The sequence below is a fragment of the Microtus ochrogaster genome, chromosome 10, assembly GCF_000317375.1.
Source record: "Microtus ochrogaster isolate Prairie Vole_2 chromosome 10, MicOch1.0, whole genome shotgun sequence".
Lineage (NCBI taxonomy): Eukaryota > Metazoa > Chordata > Mammalia > Rodentia > Cricetidae > Microtus > Microtus ochrogaster.
The window spans coordinates 70,304,645-70,326,092 of NC_022016.1; the positions used below are offsets into that span (position 1 = coordinate 70,304,645).

At 43.1% G+C, this 21,448-nt stretch overlaps 1 protein-coding gene across 16 annotated transcripts in view; it reads left to right on the top strand.

The window, feature by feature from the left end:
- The window catches only part of Sgip1 (SH3 domain GRB2 like endophilin interacting protein 1), a 188,920-nt gene that overhangs the window by 102,030 nt on the left and 65,442 nt on the right, over positions 1 to 21,448 (top strand). For all 16 annotated transcript variants that reach the window (XM_026781966.1, XM_005353475.3, XM_026781969.1 and 13 more), the window contains 2 exons: positions 15,425 to 15,436; positions 20,429 to 20,440. In XM_026781966.1, the coding sequence (XP_026637767.1) occupies positions 15,425 to 15,436; positions 20,429 to 20,440 (24 nt within the window). The remainder of the gene's footprint in view (positions 1 to 15,424; positions 15,437 to 20,428; positions 20,441 to 21,448) is intronic.

Below are 21,448 nucleotides of genomic sequence, written 5' to 3' on the forward strand. Positions count from 1 at the left end.
AAAACCTTTGACCAAAGTCTCTTCCACTATCCCACCTGCCCCCCTCACCCACCAAACCCTTCTTCTCAAGTCTGCTTCCTATTCTGTGTCTTCTTTGTGTGTGATGCACTGCATCTAATTACGGTTGCCTGCACAAACATGAGAAAAAGTTACTTATCTGAGTGGTGCAATGAGCTACTGGCTACAGGGCTGAGAACGGCTCCCACTTCCCTATGCAACACTTAATTGTACTTAGCTCCTTTGGGAGGACAGGACCTTCTGGCCCCCTTGACCGTCCATGATGGGATACTTGATGGACTTAGTCTTGTGTAGTTCAAGTGAAACAATTAAGGAACGTCCAGAAGACAACGCTTTGCGGCAGCACTTCCCATCCTCTGGCTCTTAGATTCCTTCTTCTCCCTCTTCTACAATGTCCTTAGAGCCTTTGAGAACTGATCCCATTTAGACCTGAGCACTCAAAAGTCAGGTGATCTCTGCACTAACATTCACTCTTTGCGAACAGAAGTCTCTAAGGCAAAGGCTGAGAGCATCACTCATCTACGGGTTTAAACATAAATGTGTAGAGAACAGTTTGACACCATGTCTGTTTAACTAAACTGCAGAGTGAGGCTCCCCTCTAAGGACCTACGATGACCCCAGCCATGACCACATTTACAGTACCAGGTATAACGTCCTCCTGTAGCTTAGGCCTAAAATTTGATCAAAAACCAACCTCCATGGCAAGAGACGCCCACTGGCATGACGATCATTAGGGTAACCAACCATTAGCTTCCAAATGGAACCTTTAGATTCTATATATTATTCCCCCACCTGAGGCATAGTTAACATAAATTTTTATCCCATTCTGTAGGCTGTCTCTCCAGTCTGGTAAATTCCATTTGCTTGATGGATTGATTTCCATCCTTTTGACTCCTGTGGGCATCCCTGCTAGTGAGGTATGCCTCTGGGAAACAATAAAAAATTAAACAACTCATACATTTTAATCCAGTCAGCTAATATGTATCTCTGTACTGAATGAGTTGGGGTCATTTATATTTAAGATTAATATTGGGGAGATGTTTGCTAATGTCTATAATTTCATTGGTTGTTTTTATTGTTTGAATTTTTTTTTCTTCTTTCTTTTCTCCCTTGCTAGTGTAGGAGCTCACTGTTTTCCTGTGCTGCAATTGATAGATTTCCCTCCAACTGCTCTTTTATTGAGCTTTTCCTCTCCTGAGATTTATCCTTTCTTGTGCTCTTGGAGTTGAAACTCTTTCTCCTCTGTGTATAGCATTCCTTTAAGAATGTTCGCAGTGCTGGCTTGATGATTACAAACTGCCTTGTTTTCTCTTCCTCTCTGTATTTCTCCACCAGTTTTATCAGATTTCATCGCTGTGTTTAGCAGCCTTAGTTAACAGTTACTTTTGAGGCATGAAATAGTCATCCTATCCTTTCCTGGATTGGGGTTGATGTTAAAACAACTGAAGTTTCCTGGGTTTTTTTGTTTTGTTTTATATTTGCCTTTGTAGGTGTGTGTGTGTTTTTTTCCTTACAAGATTTCTTTGCTGGTTTGATAATTTGTCTATAACTGTTATGAAGTTTTGATAATTTTACTATAATGTGTTATAGAGAAGTTCTTCCCCCATCATACAGCTTTGAGGTTCAACATGCTTCTTGTGTTTAGATGTCCATGTCTTTTTTCACTATAATTTCATTGAACAGATTTTCTATCTCTTCATTTTTATCACAGACTGCCAGGTGACTAGATAGTGTGGTCATAATTTCTTTTTCTTGTTGGCATTTCAGTGTAATTATCTGACTACCTCCCATTCTCTGTCTGGTAGAGTCTATTGGAGATACTTCCCAGTGTGTTTTTTGTTTGCTTCACTGTGTTTTTAATTTTTATCTTTTTTTTTTTCAAAGTCCCATTTTCCTTGTAGAATTTCTTTCACACTGCTGATTTTATATGTTGCTGATTTTTCTCCTCCATTTTGCCAACCTTTTCTCTAAGTTGCTGATTTCACATTCCTGGCTTCATCTCCTTGAATTCGAGCCTTTGCATACATCCTCTTTGAGACCAGTGATCACATACTGGTAAGCTTTCAGAACTATCATCTGATATTTTACCTAGTTCAGTATCTTCAAGTTTCGTACTTGAAGAGATAGGATCTTTTGAAGGAGCTGTGTTGTTTTGCATTTTCTGTTTCTTGTTCTGGACTGTAGCTTGTTCATCTCTTGGCTTAGATTTCTGTCCATTTTATCTGTGGATATTCTTATTAAGAAGCTTGCTTTTGAAGGCTCAGTCTTGGGTGCAACCCAGAGAGGGAAAGAAACTGCTGTAATAACAGCAGCATAAAACCATGCAAGATATAGAAATATACATAAATCAATTAAAATCCACTAATATATCAATAATACAAAAATTTAAAAACTAATACTAAGCATTCTCTAACAGTAAATATTATTTAGGATAAATATGGAAATACTAAATGAGATAAAAGAAGGATACGGGGAAAGGAAAAATAGAACAGCAAGCTTAAATAAGGGGAGAGTGGAGAGAATAAGAGAAAGGAGTTAGAAAAATGTTAAAGAAAAAGAAAAAACCACAACAAAATTTTTCAATAATAAGAAAAATTGTAAGCAAAATAAGCAAATATAAGAGGAATAAAAATATAGAAGTGTGAAGCTGGGTAGAGTGGCACATGCCAGTCATCTCAGCACTAGGAGGCAGAGGCAGGTGGGTCTCTGAGAGGGTGAGGCCAGCCTGGCCTACAGAGTCAGCTCCAGGACAGCTACAGTTACACAGTGAGATGCCTTCTCGAAAAAGATGACGAAAAACAACAAAAAAACAAAAAACCACACACACACACAAAAAAGACTTACTTTCAATCCGCAGAACCTGAAGGTGAAAGGGTAGCACTGACTCCCCATGGTCATTCTCTGACTTCATATTCATGTCACTGCATGTGCGCGTGTGCGCGCACACACACACACACACACACACACACACACACACATCAATAGCAAAACAGAAGTTGAACCTGAAAGTATGTATTAAAAGACAGGGAGATGCTTAATGGGCAAGAAACAGAGAGGAATGAGATGCTGAGCTCTCAAAACATTGAAACTGTTATAGGCTAGGGATGCAGGCTTCGTTTGAACACATGGCCCCAAGACTTTCCTGTGTTTCACACTGGTATTAAGCCTGTACCGGACAAGTGTCTGGTTCCACAACCACCTTCCCTTTTCCATACACCAGGGTCCTTTGCTGGCCAAACTTAGTTTTGCAGTCTGCAAGCTGGACACTTTCTCCCATCATTCCAAGACTTCCCAAAATAATACAGGCTCCCTGACTTGTGGTGGGTCCCTTTTCTTAAACTCCCTGGGTAAAATGTTTATAAACAATAGGGACCCTGTCTAGATGGTACCCAGCTGTCATGGCATCATACAGAGTGGAATGGGCTTCCTCTCCTCTGCTGAAGTTCGTTTTGGAATCACTCCCTCACTGAAACCTGTGAGTAGTTTTGGGATTGGGGGTAGGACTTCCAGCCTCTCTTCCCAGGGCAGCCTGGGCTACCTTTTAAGAGTCTTCTGCTCCCCATCCTCCACTGGGGAACACAGCAAACTGATGCTGTCCCGAGCTTAGCTTCTATTCCCCATATACCTGCTTTTCAGCTATCTTCACCTATGATCCCAATGCCTTTGTGAATTTCCAAATCTTTTTCTCTTTGGAACAGGGTCTATTTTTTCCTTCACAAACTCGTCTCAAGCAGGTTACAGGGAAGTAGCTTCTAATCTGCTGCCAGGCCTGGGAATCTGACAAAAACTAGAGTTTTAATGAGTAGTAAAATTCTTCTATCATTGTACACATACTGTATTTTTAATCCAGATTTCATCATGTCCCTGGATTTTTATGTAAAATAGAAAATGTGATGAAGGGCAATCCAGGAATTAACTCCCAGGTGAGGGGTATTAATTCCCCTTCTTTTCCTGATACAATACCGTAACAGAGTCAGGCAACCAATGAAAATCACCCATGCTTGTTTTGGATCTCACCTCTGTATAAGGTAGAGCACTGGGGTTGAGTTGCTTCACCAGAGATAAAAGTAACAAGGCTTTAACAATAGAGAGGCTTTATCTCTCTCCCACATTAAGGTCAAACATGCTAGACAGCACAGAAGGCTAGAGAGTTCTTCTCCCAAGCATCACTCAAAAGCTTAGGAACTTTGCGCATCATTGCTCTGCTTTCCTGGGTTGCTGCTACCTGACACCAAGCCCTTCCCTATTTAGATTTTGAGATGGAGGGGAAAAAAAATGGAAAGCACATGTTTCCCTTTAAAGATTTGACTCAGATAGTTCTCACATCATTACCACGAGATTCTGGTTAACAATTCGCTCCCAGGGCAGCTCCTGCTGCAAAGGAAGTCTGGGAAATGTAGTCTTCTCTTGGAAAGACATATGGCCGACTAAAGTTCGGGTTCAATTGCTAGAAGACAGGTTAACAAATGCTAATCAGAAGAACATTAGCAGCTTCTGCCACTGTATCATAAGTGGTCCCAGAATATTTGGGAGGAGTCTGCTAGGAACCAAATGAAAGGGTAGAAAGTTCTTTCAAACATGACTCGTCATCAATTTTGAAAGACTATAAAGCTAGGCTGCATGTTGGCTACGGTCAAGCTGAATAGAAATAACACTCCACTCAGGCATCCTGTGTGGTCGGAATGCATCCCTCCAGCAACAGGAGTGACTCCTCTGTCTTCATTGCTTTTGGGCCATTTTATTTGAGGATAAGGTCTCACTGTGTATCTCTAACTGGCACGGAACCTACTATGTAGACCGAGAGCTTGCCTCAAACTAGTGAAGACTGCCCTCTTCTCCCTCCAGAATACTGTGATCAAAAGTATGACCACTATTCCTGGCCAAAGGAATACTCACTACTTCTTGGACCAGGGTATTTCATTGTTGAGCATGTGTTATGATTTTTATCCTTGATTATGGTTGTAGAAATATGTCCCTACTTTTGCCAACTGACCTTGAGTTAAACACTTGAAGGATGCTGTGGACAGAGAGAGATGAATGATTTTGGGCATCCCTCAACAAACAGCCTGCGCTGAGCTCTGGAGACTGGGCGATGCTTCCGTGTTAGGTGTTTGGCTGAGGAGAAACTGCTCTACCGCAGTACCAGCTGGTACTCTTCTTAGGAGCCATGGTAAGACATGACCTTGATCAGCTCAGCTCTCTGCAGCAGAGGCAAATGTTGAGGTATACAGAGTTGTGAAGGTTGACTCAAAGTTGGTGCAAGCCACCCTTCTTCAGGGGAATGCATGACACATTTTGGTGTCCACCCCAAATCTCCTGCCTTTGACACAGAGCCTTATGAATCATTGTCATTCAATAAATACTTGTGAGTCAGCCATAGTTAATGGGATCAGGCCAAGGATAGAGCGGTGTGGGATGCTGCACCCTCTGCTTCTGCACTCATCCGCAGCTTATCCTCTCTTGTTCAAGCAACAATAATTCACCCAGCTGCGCCCTCGTGCTGCCCCCCACCTACTTCCTTCACCCTCGTTAGAAGTCATCAAACAGAGCTGTATTTGGGAGACCTTAAGTGTCCAAAAGCCCTGGGAGAAGGAGACAGGTGGGAGTAGTTACCATGGCACCCAAGGCCACTGCCTTTATTTCCATGTGCCTTCTAGAAAGTCTTCTGTGTAAACACTTGGCTTGAGACTGTGGGTCACTAGTGGGCAGCTGCAGTGGAAGAAAAAGAAGGCATGGATTTGGGCTGGGCTGGCCACTGTGTCTTCCTGTGTCTCTTGATATGAGCCCTAGGACTGTTACGGAGGGCATATGTCCTCACCTGTTAAGCCAAGATTGTAATTAAGCCCTGCAGTTGTTTGGATGCTGACTTTATAGGCCCCTGATTTGTCCACGCTTAGTGGGAGGAGCTCCTTAATCATGAATAAATGACTGGCACACACAGACCCCTGGGAGCAGCCATTGGTTTCCTTGTCAATATTCTACATTTTTCATTTTGTTTCTCTCCCTTTTGAGAGCTGTGCTATAAGCTTCCACATTTCCAAGTCCTGCCCCAACAGCATGCTGTGCCTCCGTGCCCTGACCTATGTATGAGGCATTTCTAGCTCCTGCCTACCTTGAACTTCCCTTCTTCAACAAATCTGATTTGACATCTAGAGGAACTTTTAAGTCCAATTTCTCTATTCTGGACAGATGAGATTGATTTTTCTTTCGACACACATAAAAATCGCACTTGCCACTGAGGGGGGAGAAGAGACGACCTACCTGAACTCAGGCAAGGTCTTCGAACACACAGTGGGGCAGTAGCTGCCTGCCCTTTCCAATCCTCCCAAAAACAGACATGTGGGACAGCCCTGTGCAAACTCAGAGCGGATGAACACTTCCATTACAGTATATTACAAAGAGATGGCTTTGTTCTTTCTTTTAAGGACTTATTTATATTTTATGTGCTGTGGTATTTTGCCTGCATGTCAGTGTAAGGGTGTTGGGTCCCCTGGAACTGGAGTTACAGTCGTGAGCCACCATATGGGCATGGGACTTGAACCTGGATCCTCTGGAAGAGCAGCCAGTGCTCTTGACCCCTGAGCCATCTCTCCAGCCCAATGCTTTTGTTTTTAAAGAGTAAAATAACATTGAACTTTAAGATCCCTTTCCAAACCATGGCAAAAAGCAGGGTTCAATATACAATGGAATTTTACTGAGTGTGGCTTTCTGTAAGGAAACTCGAGGAAAATGAATATAGACTTATTGTAATATTATCACAGTTGCTCAAATGAGTCACCTCTCTGCTAGTGATCCTGGAAGGTTCCAAATCTGCCTTTTGTTTCTTCACCCGTAAGCACAACAATTCTCATACTCCCTCTGGGGCTGCTCTGTGAGATGCATGATCTGAACTAATGTTCATGGCTAATGAACATTCAGACTGCACATAACATTCGAGACAATCTCGATGCCATTAGAACTCTCTGCAGAGCCTAAAACATGTTTTTAAAAATATCATGAATACTGATATTTAGATGGTACAAAACCTTGAAAGCACATAACATTCGAGACAATCTCAATGTCATTAGAACTCTCTGCAGAGCCTAGAGCATGTTTTAAAGAATATCATGAATACTGTTATTTAGATGGTCCAAAAACTCAAAAGTCATTTAGACCCACAATCAATAATTAATTAGCCTCAGCATCAAACTGGGGAAACATATTTAGAACTTTGCCTTACAGAGATTTAAGAAGCCTTACTAAATTGTTTCAAGTATGGTCCTTCTTCAAGAAGATGTACTGGCGATTGACGCCCACCTGGAAAATAAACATTTTTACTCTTCAAGTTACTTCACCAGATAGTACCACCGTGCTGCTGTAGACACACACTGACATTCCCCCTTCTCCATACCACCTTCCCTCCCTATCTATGGTTTTCTGAAACTGTGGTCTGTCTCCCTCCCTCCTCCCATGGTCTCTGGTGGGGAAGTCTCTTTCCTTCTGGAACGCACAGGGTGCAGCTTTAGCCATGCTCAGTAAACACTAGGAGACTGGTGGCTTCTGTGGAACATGAGAGCTTTGCCTTTCTCGTGTGTTTCTAAATTTGCATTTGGTCTTCAAGGAGCCGGGACTCAGGGTAGGTTTGCCCTGAGGAGGGTTGTTTTTATACATGTTTAGTTCTGTAGAAGGAGCAGCGGGCTATGGGCAGCATTCCTGCCACCCAGCTCCCAGCCGCCTAGCTAGCTTATACCCCAAAATAACAACACACAAACTGTATTCATATAAACACTGCCTGACCCATTATATCTAGCCTCTTCTTGGCTAACTCTCATATCTTGCTTAACCCATTTCTAATAATCTGTGTAGCACCACAAGGTGGTGTCTTACCGGGAAAGATTCAGCATGTCTGACCTGCGTCCATCTTGGGCTGGAGCTTCATGGTGTCTGCCTCACTTCCCTTCTTCCCAGCATTCTGTTCTGTTTACTCTGCCTATCTAAGCTGATGTCCTATCGAAGGCCAGGCAGTCTCTTTATTAACCAAAGAAATTAACACATAGACAGAAGACCCACCTACATCATAGTTCTGTAGCAATTCAGGGATCCCCCACCCTCCAGGATTGAGACAAAACTTAGTTCACATTCCGACTCATACATGCCTTGCTCACCTCTGTGATCTTGGCCTCATCATCATTATGGGAAACACTGCTACAAGAGCAGATTGGATGTATAGCTCTACCCCAAACTGCATCTCCAGCTCATCCTTTTGAAGACTGAGAGCAAGCAGGAAGAGCACAGGCCATGAGTCTGTGTCCTGGCCAAGTTATTTAACTCTAGGTTTCAGTTCTCCAGTCTGCAAAATGGGAACAGTAGTATTGACTTTCTTAGAGTTGAGGTCAGAGTTGACAGGAGGGGATGAGAAATGTCCCGGTGCACCTGAGGAGCCAGCTGGGTTCCCTGAGAAGTGGCTCTCCTCAACATCACTTTCCTTCTTCTTCAGTTGAAAGACTTGTGGGAGGCAGGAGGAAATAAAAATAGCAAGGAAGGATTTGTGTGAAGTCAAGAAGAGGGCTTGTCAAATAGTTGAAAATAGGAGGCGGTTAAGTATAGGTTTGTACCTCCTCCTCCTCGTACCTTGAAAATTCAGTGATATGAAGAGTTAATGCATTACTGAGAGTAATTTGCTTTTTGAGTTTGGTCTTGTTCTTGGACACGTGCAATGCATAATGGAGTGATTTATTCAGAAAGTATGAGTTGAGGGAGATAGCTTTGAACTGTAGACAGTCTGGTGTTGATGGCTGATTCCAGGTGGCCCACCCACCTTCCACCCCCAAATTACCCTGCCAGAGAGCAAACTCCACAAATTTGCTGCTGCTTGGTAACACCACCCCCTTGCCTGTCCTCACTTTGGCAGAAGGTTCAGCACCCTATTGAGTTTGGGAGAAAACACAGAGTCATTAGTGGGGGAGGAGAACCCCAGACTCCTGCACACCAGGAGAGACTAAATACCGCATGGTTCTAAGTGTCATATAGACCTCGTGCGTGCAGGAAGCTGGATAGTCAATGCTCAGCTGTGCCAGCTCATCTTAAGGTCTTCTCAGTTTGGATTGGTTTAGACTGGGGCTAGCAAACATGGGGTACTATTGCTTCTACTGTCACTTCCAAACCTCTGCAGACATTGCAGAAGATCCCAGAGAATCTCCCTCTACATGGGGAGAGTTTGAGAATCTCCCTCTACATGGGGCTCCTAGAGCAGCCTAACAGACGTAAGACAGGATTGTTCTTAAACGTCTTCTCCACATTTTAATAAACCACCAACTGGCCATAGAAGACAGTCTATGTCTAAAATGTGTCGGTTCTTTCCTTCATTACTATTTTTTTTTCTTCTGAAGAATTCTGTGACTTCCATTCCCTGCCCCTTTTCACAGTGTCATTTCCCAAGCTACCATTCCTACCTTATGTTGATAAGGAGCAATCCTTGCATTGCTTCATGCTTTGGTCTGAGGCACGAGGGAGGGATTTGGTGTTCATTCTCATGCTCCTTAGTCAGTACATCCCCAGAGAACGCTGGTTGCACTGCCTGAATACGAGATCTTGTTTCCCTACATGAGGGCTAATAGATTTTTCTTGTAGAACTTCAGATTCTTCCACTTTGTTCCACTGACCGAGGCAAGCTAACCTGTTTTATCATGGTGAAGATGGCCACAGACACATATTGACATAGAAGCATCTTAGGCCAGCCACACCAAAACTAGCAAAGTCTGGAGTGATATGCTTTGAATTAGGTCAATTGCAATTTTTTAAAAGGCTGAATTTTCTATCTTTCAAATTTTCCTTGGCTGTGTCAGTCCTCCCTCTGTGGGGTCTGGAATCTGAGTTCTTTTTAGTCGCGAATGGCCATAATCAGAGCACAGTGAACTCCAGAGAAGCAATCAATTTGTAAAGTAACTTCTAGAGGGACACATCACTTGCTAACAGTTCTGGCAACTGTCCCTGCTCTCAGAGGAGGTAGGTTTAAGTCTCCCCCAAGGAGCCATTTCCTCCAGAGCTTGATGCATTGACTGACACACATAGTACATGTACTGGGTTTTCTAGAGAAACAGAAATGATAGACAGGATATATATTACAAAGAGCAATGTGTTAGTTTAGCTTACTTTATGGGGAGGGAGTAGTCCAGCAATGGGTCTTTGCATGCTGGAGAGGGCAAAAAACTCAGATGCCTCATCGATCCCAGTCTGGCCCTGAAGACCTGGAGGATTCCTTGAGAGTCATCAATGGCAGTGGATGCCGGCAACAGCAGTAGCAACAGTTAGGTGGATGCACTTGCCAGCATGCAGCAAGGGCAGCCAAGCCAGCAAAAGCACCATTGTTTTCCCTCAGACATCTTAACATCTCAGCTGCCCTTTAAAGGGAGAGTAGCCCCACTGCACCCCCCAGTTAAGCCTGCTAGAAATTCCCTGCAAGACCCACTCAGAGGCATGTGTCATTGTTGAGTCCAGATCTAACCAAGTTGAGCACACGGACCATCACAGAGCGTGCTCATTGATTGACTGGGTAAGTGGATAGTCCCACTACCATCAATTATGTAGAACTCGGCATCTAGCCATAATATCATGCAACTTGTTTTGTTTTGAAAAAAAAAAAAACAGACTTATGATTTCGAGTCCCGTGTTTCTTTCCCAGATTGTGCCATCCACGTTTCTGTCTCCACTTAGGAAATGGTGGCAGCGGGCATTCCTGGTGCCCTGCCAGGTTCTGCGATCTTTCATCAAAGCTTGTCCATGTGTTTCCTTCTGTGAGACTTCTTCCTTTTAGGGCTTTTCTGCTCCAAGCCTGCATGCTGCAGTAGGAAATCTGTTTTCTTTTCTGAAGCCTCGGGTTTTCTGTTTGTGATCCTTAACACTGAGCCTTCGAGCATCTGGATTTTTGTTTTGTTTTGTTTTTTGAGTCCAGGTTTCTCTTTGCAGCCCTGGCTGTACTGGAACTCACTTTGTAGACCAGGCTGGCCTCAAACTCACAGAGATCTGCCTGCCTCTGTCTCCCGAGGGCTGAGATTAAGGGTGTGCGCCACCACCGCCAGCTTTGGAATTTACTTTCTTAAACCACAACAGTTTGTTTTATTTTTTATAAAGTTTCTACAACATGTGCAAATGTATAAGATTCAGATAATAATGAAAAACCAAGTACCCATTATTTATCCTGTAGGGCTATATGCTAGTGCCAAAAGAAATCAACTTTGGCAGATGTGTTATTTTTAGATACAGGGTTTTGCTATGTAACCATGACTGGAGCTGTGTAACCCAAGACAGCCTCAAATCCACAGCCCTGCCTTTGCTCCCTGAATGCTGGGATTTAGACACGTGCCATCACAGCCACCAGGAAGTGTAATTTTCCATTGCTTTAGGAAGAAAAATAAAAAAACAAGGGTAGGGTGTAACTTGCTCAAGTTGTATCAAAAATAGGGCCACGTGTGCAGGCCTGAGCTACATGTCCCACTGTGGACAGCACAGACAGAAGGCAAGACGCACTACTGATCTTGTTTTGTCTATTTAAAGTCCCTTGCCCACTGCTTACCCTACTTGGAACCTGCTTTTGTATTTTCTAACATAAAGAACCAAAACAGGCTGCCCAAGAGCAATACCAAGTGGGAACATGTGTTACACCAGCGGGTTGTGTTTTTTGGCGCTGTTTGCTGCATTAGTCTCTGTCTCTTGTTAGCCAAGGGCAACGGTTACTAAACACTCAGACCAGAGAGTCCGTAAGTGACAGCTAGATGTCCGTCACATTGGGACAGAGTGAAGCCTCTTACCAACAGCCTTGTGACCCTCAGAGCCAGATCGCCCCCACACACACACAAACACTGGCTCCCAGCCGCCATTGTTCCCATTCATCACACTTCTTCCTGTCTCCCTGTGACCTCTTCCCCCCATGGCTGTACTGTGTGCTTCTTTACCAGCTTTGGGTGTCAGCTCAAGTCACCTTGACCATGTTATTGAAATCATAAAGCACCCTAACTTCTTATTCCCAAGTGCCCTTATTTGCTCCGCCTTTTAAAAATGTATTCATCTTCTGAATATGAGTACCCTGTTTCTTTGTTGTATTCATTACCTGCTTATTTTTTGTATTTATTATTTTGTCCCTCTTCTTCCCAAACCCTCAAGTCAGCTCATTGCAAGGCTCCTGTTTCATTGTTCACCAGTGTGCCTGGTCTAATGTCAGGTCTTTACCAAGTACTCATTAGATGTCTATTAATGGCCAACTAAACCAAAACCTTTTCTATTTGCTACTTAAAGATACCCAACTGGTCACAAATAATAAGAAACGATTGATTTAAGCCAGACAGTGGTGGTGCAGTGCACACCTTTAATCCTAGCGCTTGGGGGGAAGGGAGAAGCAGGTGGATCTTTGTGAGTTTGAGACTAACCTGGTTCCAAAGTGAGTTCTAGGACAGCCAGCACACACACACACACACACACACACACACACACACACACAAAAAAAAAAAAACCTCTCTCTCAAAAAAAAAGGAAAAGAAAAAGAAAGAAATGGTTAAAGTATAATCCCATTATTCCATTATTTAAAAGATTCATAATTCAGCCACCTTATTTTTAAAGCTAAGCATTTGCAAAATCTTAAAAGGCCTGTGAGTTTAGATTTGACTCTGGAATATTCCATCCTGCTTGTGGTTTTTTGATGCCCTATTGATCTTAAAATTAAGCTACCTGTTAGAAAAGCTTGCAAGTCAGGAATTAGATTTTCTTGGTCTATGGTACAAGAAAATTTCTGTTCCTTTGGGTTTTCTCCAATCTAAAAATTCACTTACTTTACCTCTATTTACATGTGAGCCTATAGCATACATCTCTCTCTGAGTATTCTTGCTTGCTATTTTTCATAGTTAAAACTTTGTCTCTGTGAGTTCGAGGTCTACAGAGCTAGTTCCAAGACAGCTAGGGCTGCTAGTCAGAGAAATGATCTTAGGGGAAAAACACACACACACACACACAAAAAAAAAAAAACTCATATAAATTTGATGTTATTTTATTTTAAATCAAGAGGTGTCTTAATTTCTTTTTTTTAACCCTGAACAGAATTTTCATAATGTATTTTTTTAACATAGTTAAGAAACTCTTACATTAAGAGATGTTAAGTGGCGCTAATGAGCGCTAACACCACAAACCAACATGTTGACCGAAGGGGATTTAATCCATCTTATGTCCTGGGATGAGGAGGCATAGGAAGAACAGATAAACCCATGTTATTTTGTTTCCATGTTTCCTCTTCTCATTTTCATTAAGCAAAACGCATTTGTTTCTAGAAATGACTGATAAATATGCCTTACAAAAAGAAATTAATCCCCTGCTGAAAGATTATTAGTAGAAGTTCACATTGTGACACTTGTCGCCCTGCTAGGGGAGGTAGAATGATTTACATTATCCTTGCCTTTGGGTATTTGGCTACACTGTTCTCCATCTCAATGCTAATCAGGGCATGAACGAAGGTTTCGTCTAGTTAGGGGACTTGGGCCCACCTTGGACCAAGTTTTTTGAAGTTAGATAGTCTGGGCTAGCCAGTAACAGGAAAAGCAATTACCTGTGCCATGTTCCAGGTTCAAGGCCCAGAGTGACTAGCCGAAAGGCATAGAGCAAAGATGGGCTAATTTGAGTACATAGAAAGCGTGTGCCTCTTCCACCGCTGTGAGCCGTCTGAGGCTTCCTACTTTAACCCCACAGGTGTGTCTGTCTGTAGATGGAGAAGCCACACCCATCCTCTTCATCTGCCTGTATTTCTCATTACCTGTCCGTATCTGAAAATGGCACCAATGATAGACTCCCCCTGGTCCCCAGCTCTCGGCTATTAGGAAGCATTTGTGTTTGCTGTAAGAGAAAGCCCCCCAGGATATGTGGGCCTATAATTAATCCTTCATTAATGTGTGTAAATCCAGACACCTCCAGAGTCTGGAGTCCCTAACAGGTGTTAGCACCCATGGTCACTAATGGCAGAGAAATGAACATTCAAGGAGGAGCTACGTGAAATACTGGAAAAACTGGTAAAGGCACCATCTCAAATAAGGCCACTTATCTTGGCTATTCACGATTCTGCCTTGCTTAGAGAATAATTCTTAATTTCATACCTCAGAAGATACTGTGCCTCAAACATCTGCATAATGTTTGAAAGGATGCAAAAATGGATTTCATAAGCTTGAGGGCAAACTAGACACAGCAGTGTGCTCGGGGCTAGAGGCTGTGAACATGTAGCCACTGCTGGGAGTTCATTGAGGAGAGATGGCGGATGTTACAGAACATCACAGGAACTGCGATGCTTACTACCGGGATCTTCTTGTGTTGCCTGAGGCTAACAAATTCCAAGCAAATAGAAAGTGGTTGATTGTTGTTATTTTGAAAAAAGGAATGTGCTGTCATCAAACAAGATAAAGTGTGTGTGTGTGTGTGAGAGAGAGAGAGAGAGAGAGAGAGAGAGAGAGAGAGAGAGAGAGAGAGAGACTGGGAACCTTGGAAAAGGCTACATGGAAAAAAAGTTCTTCTAGCCTTGAAGAAGGATTTGACTGGCTGAGAGGGAGAAGCCATTGAGGCTGCTGAGCAGAGAGAGAAAGCAGGAAAGCCTTGAGTGTGTGCCACACTCAAAAGGTATCAAGAAGGGTGTGCTGATAATATCAGACCTCCCAGGAAAACAACGGAGAAGAGGTGGGGGCCTGAACTCATCTGTAGACCAGTCGGGGAGGCATTATTCTAAACAGTCACGGGTTGGGGTGGGGAGGGTGGCGGCAGGGGCAAAAGGGACTTTTTTTCTTGGGAGGTGATTCTGGGGAGAGAATAAAGGAGAGCTGAAGAGACACAGCTGCAAGTCTGGAAGTAAAATCACAAGTTAGAAGAACACATCAAAAGTTCAGGGAGTACTGTTGTTTGCGAGAGATGATGGGTCCTTGCTAAGAGTTGCTGGGGAAATGAGCAGAAGAAAATGAAAGATAGGAGCAGAGACGAGCTGGCTGGAACCAGGAGGAACTGGGAAGAGACACCGCCAGCTTCCATAGTGAGATTAGTTTCTGGAAGAGTCTCCAGTTGTTGCGTAATGACCATGCGTAGCTGTAATGAATTAATGCCATTTTCCAGTTACTTCTAACATCCTGTTCTTAAGATATGAATCTGTTTGATCATTGTGAGTCACTGAAAAGATAGCTTAAAATGTGTTTGGATGGAACCGTGGAGCCATGACTCTGCCCTCAGAATCCTGAACTGAAGACAGTAATCCAGGTGTGACCTTGTCAGACACAAACAGAAAGTGTTTGCAGAAACATTGCCTTGGTGGGCTATTTGATTGAGGTCCTTCGGAGTCTCCAATGCCTCTTCTTGAAGATACCTGTCACCTCTCTCATTTTCTCTCTGTTTTTCTTCCCCACGCCTTCGCTTTTAGAGGAAAAGTCCGGTAAGAGAAAACATATCCTTCTGATGCTTTGGGCAAATTATTATGTATTTCATTCTCTCCATCTCAGTATCTAACGCCTGTTTAACGTCAAAACCAAGTTTCCAATGCTAAGACCAAACTTTGTGAGCCAGGACAAGGTCACACGATGCCACTGGGGACAAGGAAGTTGGTTGTTAAGAGATTTCTTACCCATTATTATGGACTACAAGGGGGTTTTGTAGAGCGTTACAGGCATACAGCTCAGTACTTTCCAGCCAAAATTTCATTTCTTACCGCTTCCACTTTCACTGGCCAAGCTACCTCTGCATACCATGGACATTTAATTTTGTTTTCCTGGACGGCCTGAGAAGGAGGGGGGTATTCAGCAGTGGATTTCAGATTAGTCTGTTTTTAGTCATTTTTATTGTTTCAGTAATTCAAAATACCCCCTCCTGGGGTTGCCGGGGATTGGAAAGAGGGATCTTTTTTTTTTTTTATTGAGAAAAAAAAATTTCTGCCTCCTCCCAGCCTCCCACTCCTCCCGCCCTCCCCCCACTCCTTTCCCCCTCCCTCTCAAGTATGAAGAGCAGTCAGGGTTCCCTGCCCTGTGGATAGTCCAAAGTCCTCCCCCCTCAATCCTGGTCTAGGAAGGTGAACATCCAAACTGGCTAGGCCCCCACAAAGCCAGAACAAGAAGTAGGATCAAAACCCAGTGCCATTGCCCTTGGCTTCTCAGCAACCCTCATTGTCCGCCATATTCAGAGAGTCCGGGTTTATCCCCTGCTTTTTCAGTCACAATCCAGCTGGCCTTGGTGAGCTCCCAATAGATCAGCCCCACTGTCTCCGTGGGTGGGTGCACCCCTCTTGGTTCTGACTTCCTTGCTCATCTTCTCCCTCCTTCTGTTCCTCATTGGGACTTTGGGAGCTTAGTCCAGTGTTCCAGTGTGGGTCTCTGTCTCTATCTCCATCCATCGCCAGATGAAGGTTCCGTCCAGATGGGATTCCTCAGCAACTACAAGAGGGATCTTTTTATAAAGTAGATAACACAGGCAGCATACTGGCTCAGTGGGTTGCAAGGGCTCACTGCCAAGCCCGATGACCTGAGTTTGAATCCTAGGAACCTCATGAAGGAAGGAAAAAAACTGACTCCCACAAGTTAATCCTCTGACTTACACACATACCATGGCATGCATGCACCTGCATGCAGACACACAAAATGAACATAATCAAGTCTATCTCACCTTCTGAGTGCTGCTTGCTAGTGCTGTGGATGAATTTTATCGAAAGCACAATCTGATACGATGTAATTACACCTTTATCTTCGAACAACATAGATGTCAAAACAAAAACTTCTTTTTAAAAAAGAAAAAGCAGGAAGAGAAGTTTGTTCTCTTGTTTTGATTGCCTGAAATATTGGGAACATGTTCCTAGCATGCCTGTCCAAGACTGATGACGGTAATGTTAGTGCAAAATACACATTTTTTTCACATCAGCCCACAGTTAGAAGTTGGTTTATTCCACCGAGCTCAACTAGGGGGCTGCTGGAAGCATGTGCTTACCTTGTGCACTGGCTCTGTCTCTACGTCACGAGGAAACTGCCTCGAAATTCATATGTTAGGAAGGAGGAATGGGGAACACAAAAGAATAAAAATGAGTCCAAATAATAAAATTTGCCAAAACGTGGCCAAGGTTTTGTTTCCAAAATTACAATCAGTCGAGAACAATCATAAGTATGCATTCTGTTGCGTTCTGTTGCTATTCAACTGAGCCTCTGTGAATGTACGTGAGGTGACAGTCATGAGGTGGGCTGTGCACATCACAGCGCCAGAGCTCTGGGGAGTCTTTCCTTACATACAGTTTCCTGGACCCTAGATTATCCTCTGAGCTAAGCAAAGTTGGCCGATTCTCATTAAAATCTGCCGGTGGCATTTCAAAACTCTCCAATGCTCATTGGTTCTCCTAGGAGGAGATGTTTCTGGCCTTACAGCAAGGTTACTTGTGTTTTCTCTTTCACTGTGTTTCTGAGATATTGTGTAACTCAGATTCCTAAGCCAGCTCTGCTATGAATGAAACCCTGCTTACTAGCAGGGTCTTTGTTTCATCTCCCAAGTGGGATTGCAGAAGATTGTCTAACTGGATTCAACAGCTAACTGGTAGAGCTGACCTGTGGTTCACAAGAACCAGCTGCAATATTGACACCTAACAAGGGTGAGGAAAACAGAGGCCTGACGAGCACTTTATCCTGACTCTAACTCATTTAAAAGCCTGTCAGTCTGCTGGCCATGATTATAGTAACAATTTACTGTTGATACAATCTAATTCCTAGAAAAGCCTGTAACACCTGAGGACTGGAGACACAGCTCACTTGGTTAAATGCTTGCTTACCAACATAAGGACCTCAGTTAGATCCCCAGAACTCACATAAAAAATTTTTTTTTAAAAAATCCACACGTGGTTGAATTCCCATGTAGTCACAGAGCTGACCTCAAAAAAAAAAAATCAAAATAAGGATTATCTCAAAGAGAAAATAAAATTGATCTTCAGAGCCTTCTCTAGGACACATCAGATGACCAGGGGGTTTAAATAATTAATGATTAATTAAGGAGAATTCACTCTGTGTGATACAGAGGCCTGCAATCAGGGACACATTAGCCACCTGCGGGCTCCAAGCAACTGAAGGGATGTTTTGTTTTGGCTTTTGTTGTTGTTGTTGTTGTGCAGTTATAATTTTGGCCCATATTTAAGAACGAGACCAATTAATTCACCTTTTTTTAATCGAGTTACCCATTCCTCTCTAAAGAGGGGGCAACCATGAGGCCACCTCCTCACACTATAGGTCCAGTGGCCAGTGCAGCAGAGCGTGGTGAAGTTCAAGTGACCTCCTCCTACTCCAAGAGCATCTAGACAGGTGTCTCTGCTTCTAGAAAAGACCAGTTCCAGATCCTAAATTCATTTTCATCTTCGATGAAAATTCTGTCACTCATAAAACACAAACAGAATGCTAAGTGGTGTTTGAAATGGGAGGGGAAATGACAGAGAATGGAGCAAAGATAATTTTTCTCTTGCAATGCACGGATTGCACCGAGAGCCTCAGACAAGAAATCAACAGGCGAAGGCCTCACCCCCACCCCAGCTGATGATGGCTTTACTGACCTTTCTGTCCTGCGCACATCTTTAAGGGTGGTGATAGGCATAAATCCGCTCCACTTGACTTCTAGAATTATCTTGCTTCTAAAGATTTCAGGAGCTCTTCTTCTGACTTCTTCGAAGTCGGCTGCATGTGTACTTGGCACAGCTTCGCGTCTTTTGGGTTCTTGTTAATCAGCCTGCCACTGTGTGAATTTGAATGGCTAGTCCTTGATGAAAAAAAATGGCAAATGAAGTTTCTCAAATGTTACCACAGGAGCTTGCTCTTTACTAGAAAAATATAAGCATGAGCTAATTACTAAAATATGGATTTTTTTAAACTCATAGAAAATTAAAATATGACTTAATTTGAGTGGTTTAATACATTTGGTAATATTTTGAAAGTGTTTTAATTTTAAGTAGAGCAAGTCTTAAGTTCAAGGGACTACCTCTGTCTGGCTGCAGTCTGCATTTTATTTTGCGTGATATATTATAATCTCATATTGGACAAGAATGCCACTTACACTGCCTTATTTATAGTATTTCGAATTTTTGTCATGTAACCTCCCTATTTCCCTATTTAAATAATTTTCATCTGGTCACTAAACAATATTGTGGCCCAAACAGTCATATATAAAAGTGATTATGTTTTTCTTAAAACAGTATGATAATGTCAGCTCAAAGATACATACTGTTGTTCTAATACTAAAGTTGCATCCACACAAAGACAGGTTTATAAAAAAGGTGGAGTGAGCATGTAGTGGTACCGGCAATTAATAAAGTCTAAACGGGGTCTAGAGGCGTCATTACAAGCCTAGTCCTGGAATTGGCCACGTCTAGACCATAGCCCCTGCCTCAGACACGACTCCCTTCAGGGGTCTTTCCCCCAGGGTCATTCTTGAAACCACAGAATCAGAGATCTAAAACCTGTTCCCGGTTCTGCTGACTCACTAACTGGGTCTCAGATCTCACTTTGAACTAAATGTTCCCGGTGGCCTCGCAGACAGAAAGGCTGCAAGCTTTTGTTCCCACGATCAGTTTATCTTTGCCTGAACCCCTGCCTGTCCCCGTGTTTGAGCTCCTAGAGTCTACTTAGAAAGTCTTCTACTTTCTAAGGAGTCTTAAAAGCAACACTTTGCGTAGCTCCTTCACCTCCTACATCTGTGTCCTTTCTGGTACAGCTGAAAGATCCCAGAGGAGACTGTTGGGGCACGCTGATGGCAGCTGTCGCCCAGGCTGAGGAAGTAAAGAAAAAAGTCATGTCTGAATGGTGTACCCCCAGTTATCACCTGGTCCACAAGTGTTTATGGTTGCCAGACAGTTTTCACAGTTTCCATGTGTGTTTATCAGGGGTTATCCACAAGAAGGTTGCCCAAATCACCAAAGTCAGGTTTAAAAAACAACTACCCCCTGAAATATACATTCTGAGAACAATGAAGAGAAAAATCCAAAGGGTGGGTTCTACTAATAGTAATACATGGCATCGCTGGTGCTGATGCATACTCTTGTCTAAGGAAACAGACGTGTCCAGACTATCTACATACTATCTACATAGCCTACAAGCCCCCTCCCTAAATATTCTGGGAGAAAACTGCTTTTGACAAGACGTTATAACAAATCACCAATAAGGATTCTGTGCATTGCTGCCTTGTTCTTACGGGCAAATACATAAAGCTCCGCCCCATTAGCAAAGCCTCTCTCTGGGTTTTTCCCAAGTCTTCTGGGGCTTTATGAGCCCTACTCAGGTGCCTACCGCCTTGCTCTGACCTGGTGATTTGGGGTGTATGATTGGTAGCTGTTTGGAAGCCTTCTGTTACCCACGCCTGTTGACTGATCCATCGTTCTCTGACTAGGTGTCTGTTCTCTCTTCCTTTTTGCTGACCACAGAGGCGCAGTCCGGTAAGAACTCTCAATATTTTAAACCTTAAACATGTGTAGAGAAAGGGAGGTAGCAAGGCTGGTTTCTTATTACCATGATGATCAATCACCCAGTGTCCAAGCAGCAGAGGAATTGGGTTCACTGGTTGGGAGCTTTTGGCTGTCTAATCGGGAAGACATATCTTAGAATTATCAGAGCATTTCTCTGTCACTGAATTAATGTTGCATAGTGTATATCTGCCGTGTGACAAAGGGGGTTGTGTGTGTGTCCAAGGACCAAAGTGCGGCTAACACAAAGTTCACAGCAAAGTGATGATGGTGTTGATGATGGTGACGACGATGATGAAGAAGAGGAGGAAGAAAAGTGTCTTCAGAAATAATAATAATTAACAACAATAATAACGTGGGGTTAGAGAGATGGCTCAGTGGTTAAGAGCACATAAAGAACTTGAGTTAGGTTCCCAAAACACACACTGGGCAGCTCATAGCTTCCTTTAACTCCAGCCCCAGGGAATCTGCCCTTTTCTTGACTCTGCAGGTACCAGCACTCACATACACAAACCCACACAGACACACAAACATAATTTTAAAATAAAGTAATAAGTTTAAGATAATAGAATAATATAAATGAAAATATTAATAAAACTGGAGAGGTATTTTTAAACAACATCACTTTTAAGCCCAAATTCAAAATACACCCTTGTTCCATAACTTACATTGGTCAGTACACACTGATTCATACTCAAAATTCACCCTGAGAAAGGGAGGTGCACTCCCAGGCTGTTCCATCATTCTAAATCCTGTTGCTTTAGACAGCTTTGATAAGCTATTTGTCCTGATAGTCCACATTTTCCGAAGGGAATTAGTTTCCTCAGGTTGGAGAATCTGAAGAATTTAAAGTGTTACAGCAGTCTCTTGCTGTTTGGATAATGGCATCTACCTAATCAGTCCCTTTGAGAGGGTATGGCTGCCATGCTGGTGTGCGCATTTAATCCAGGCACTAGGGAGAGTCTAAGGCAGGAGAGAGAG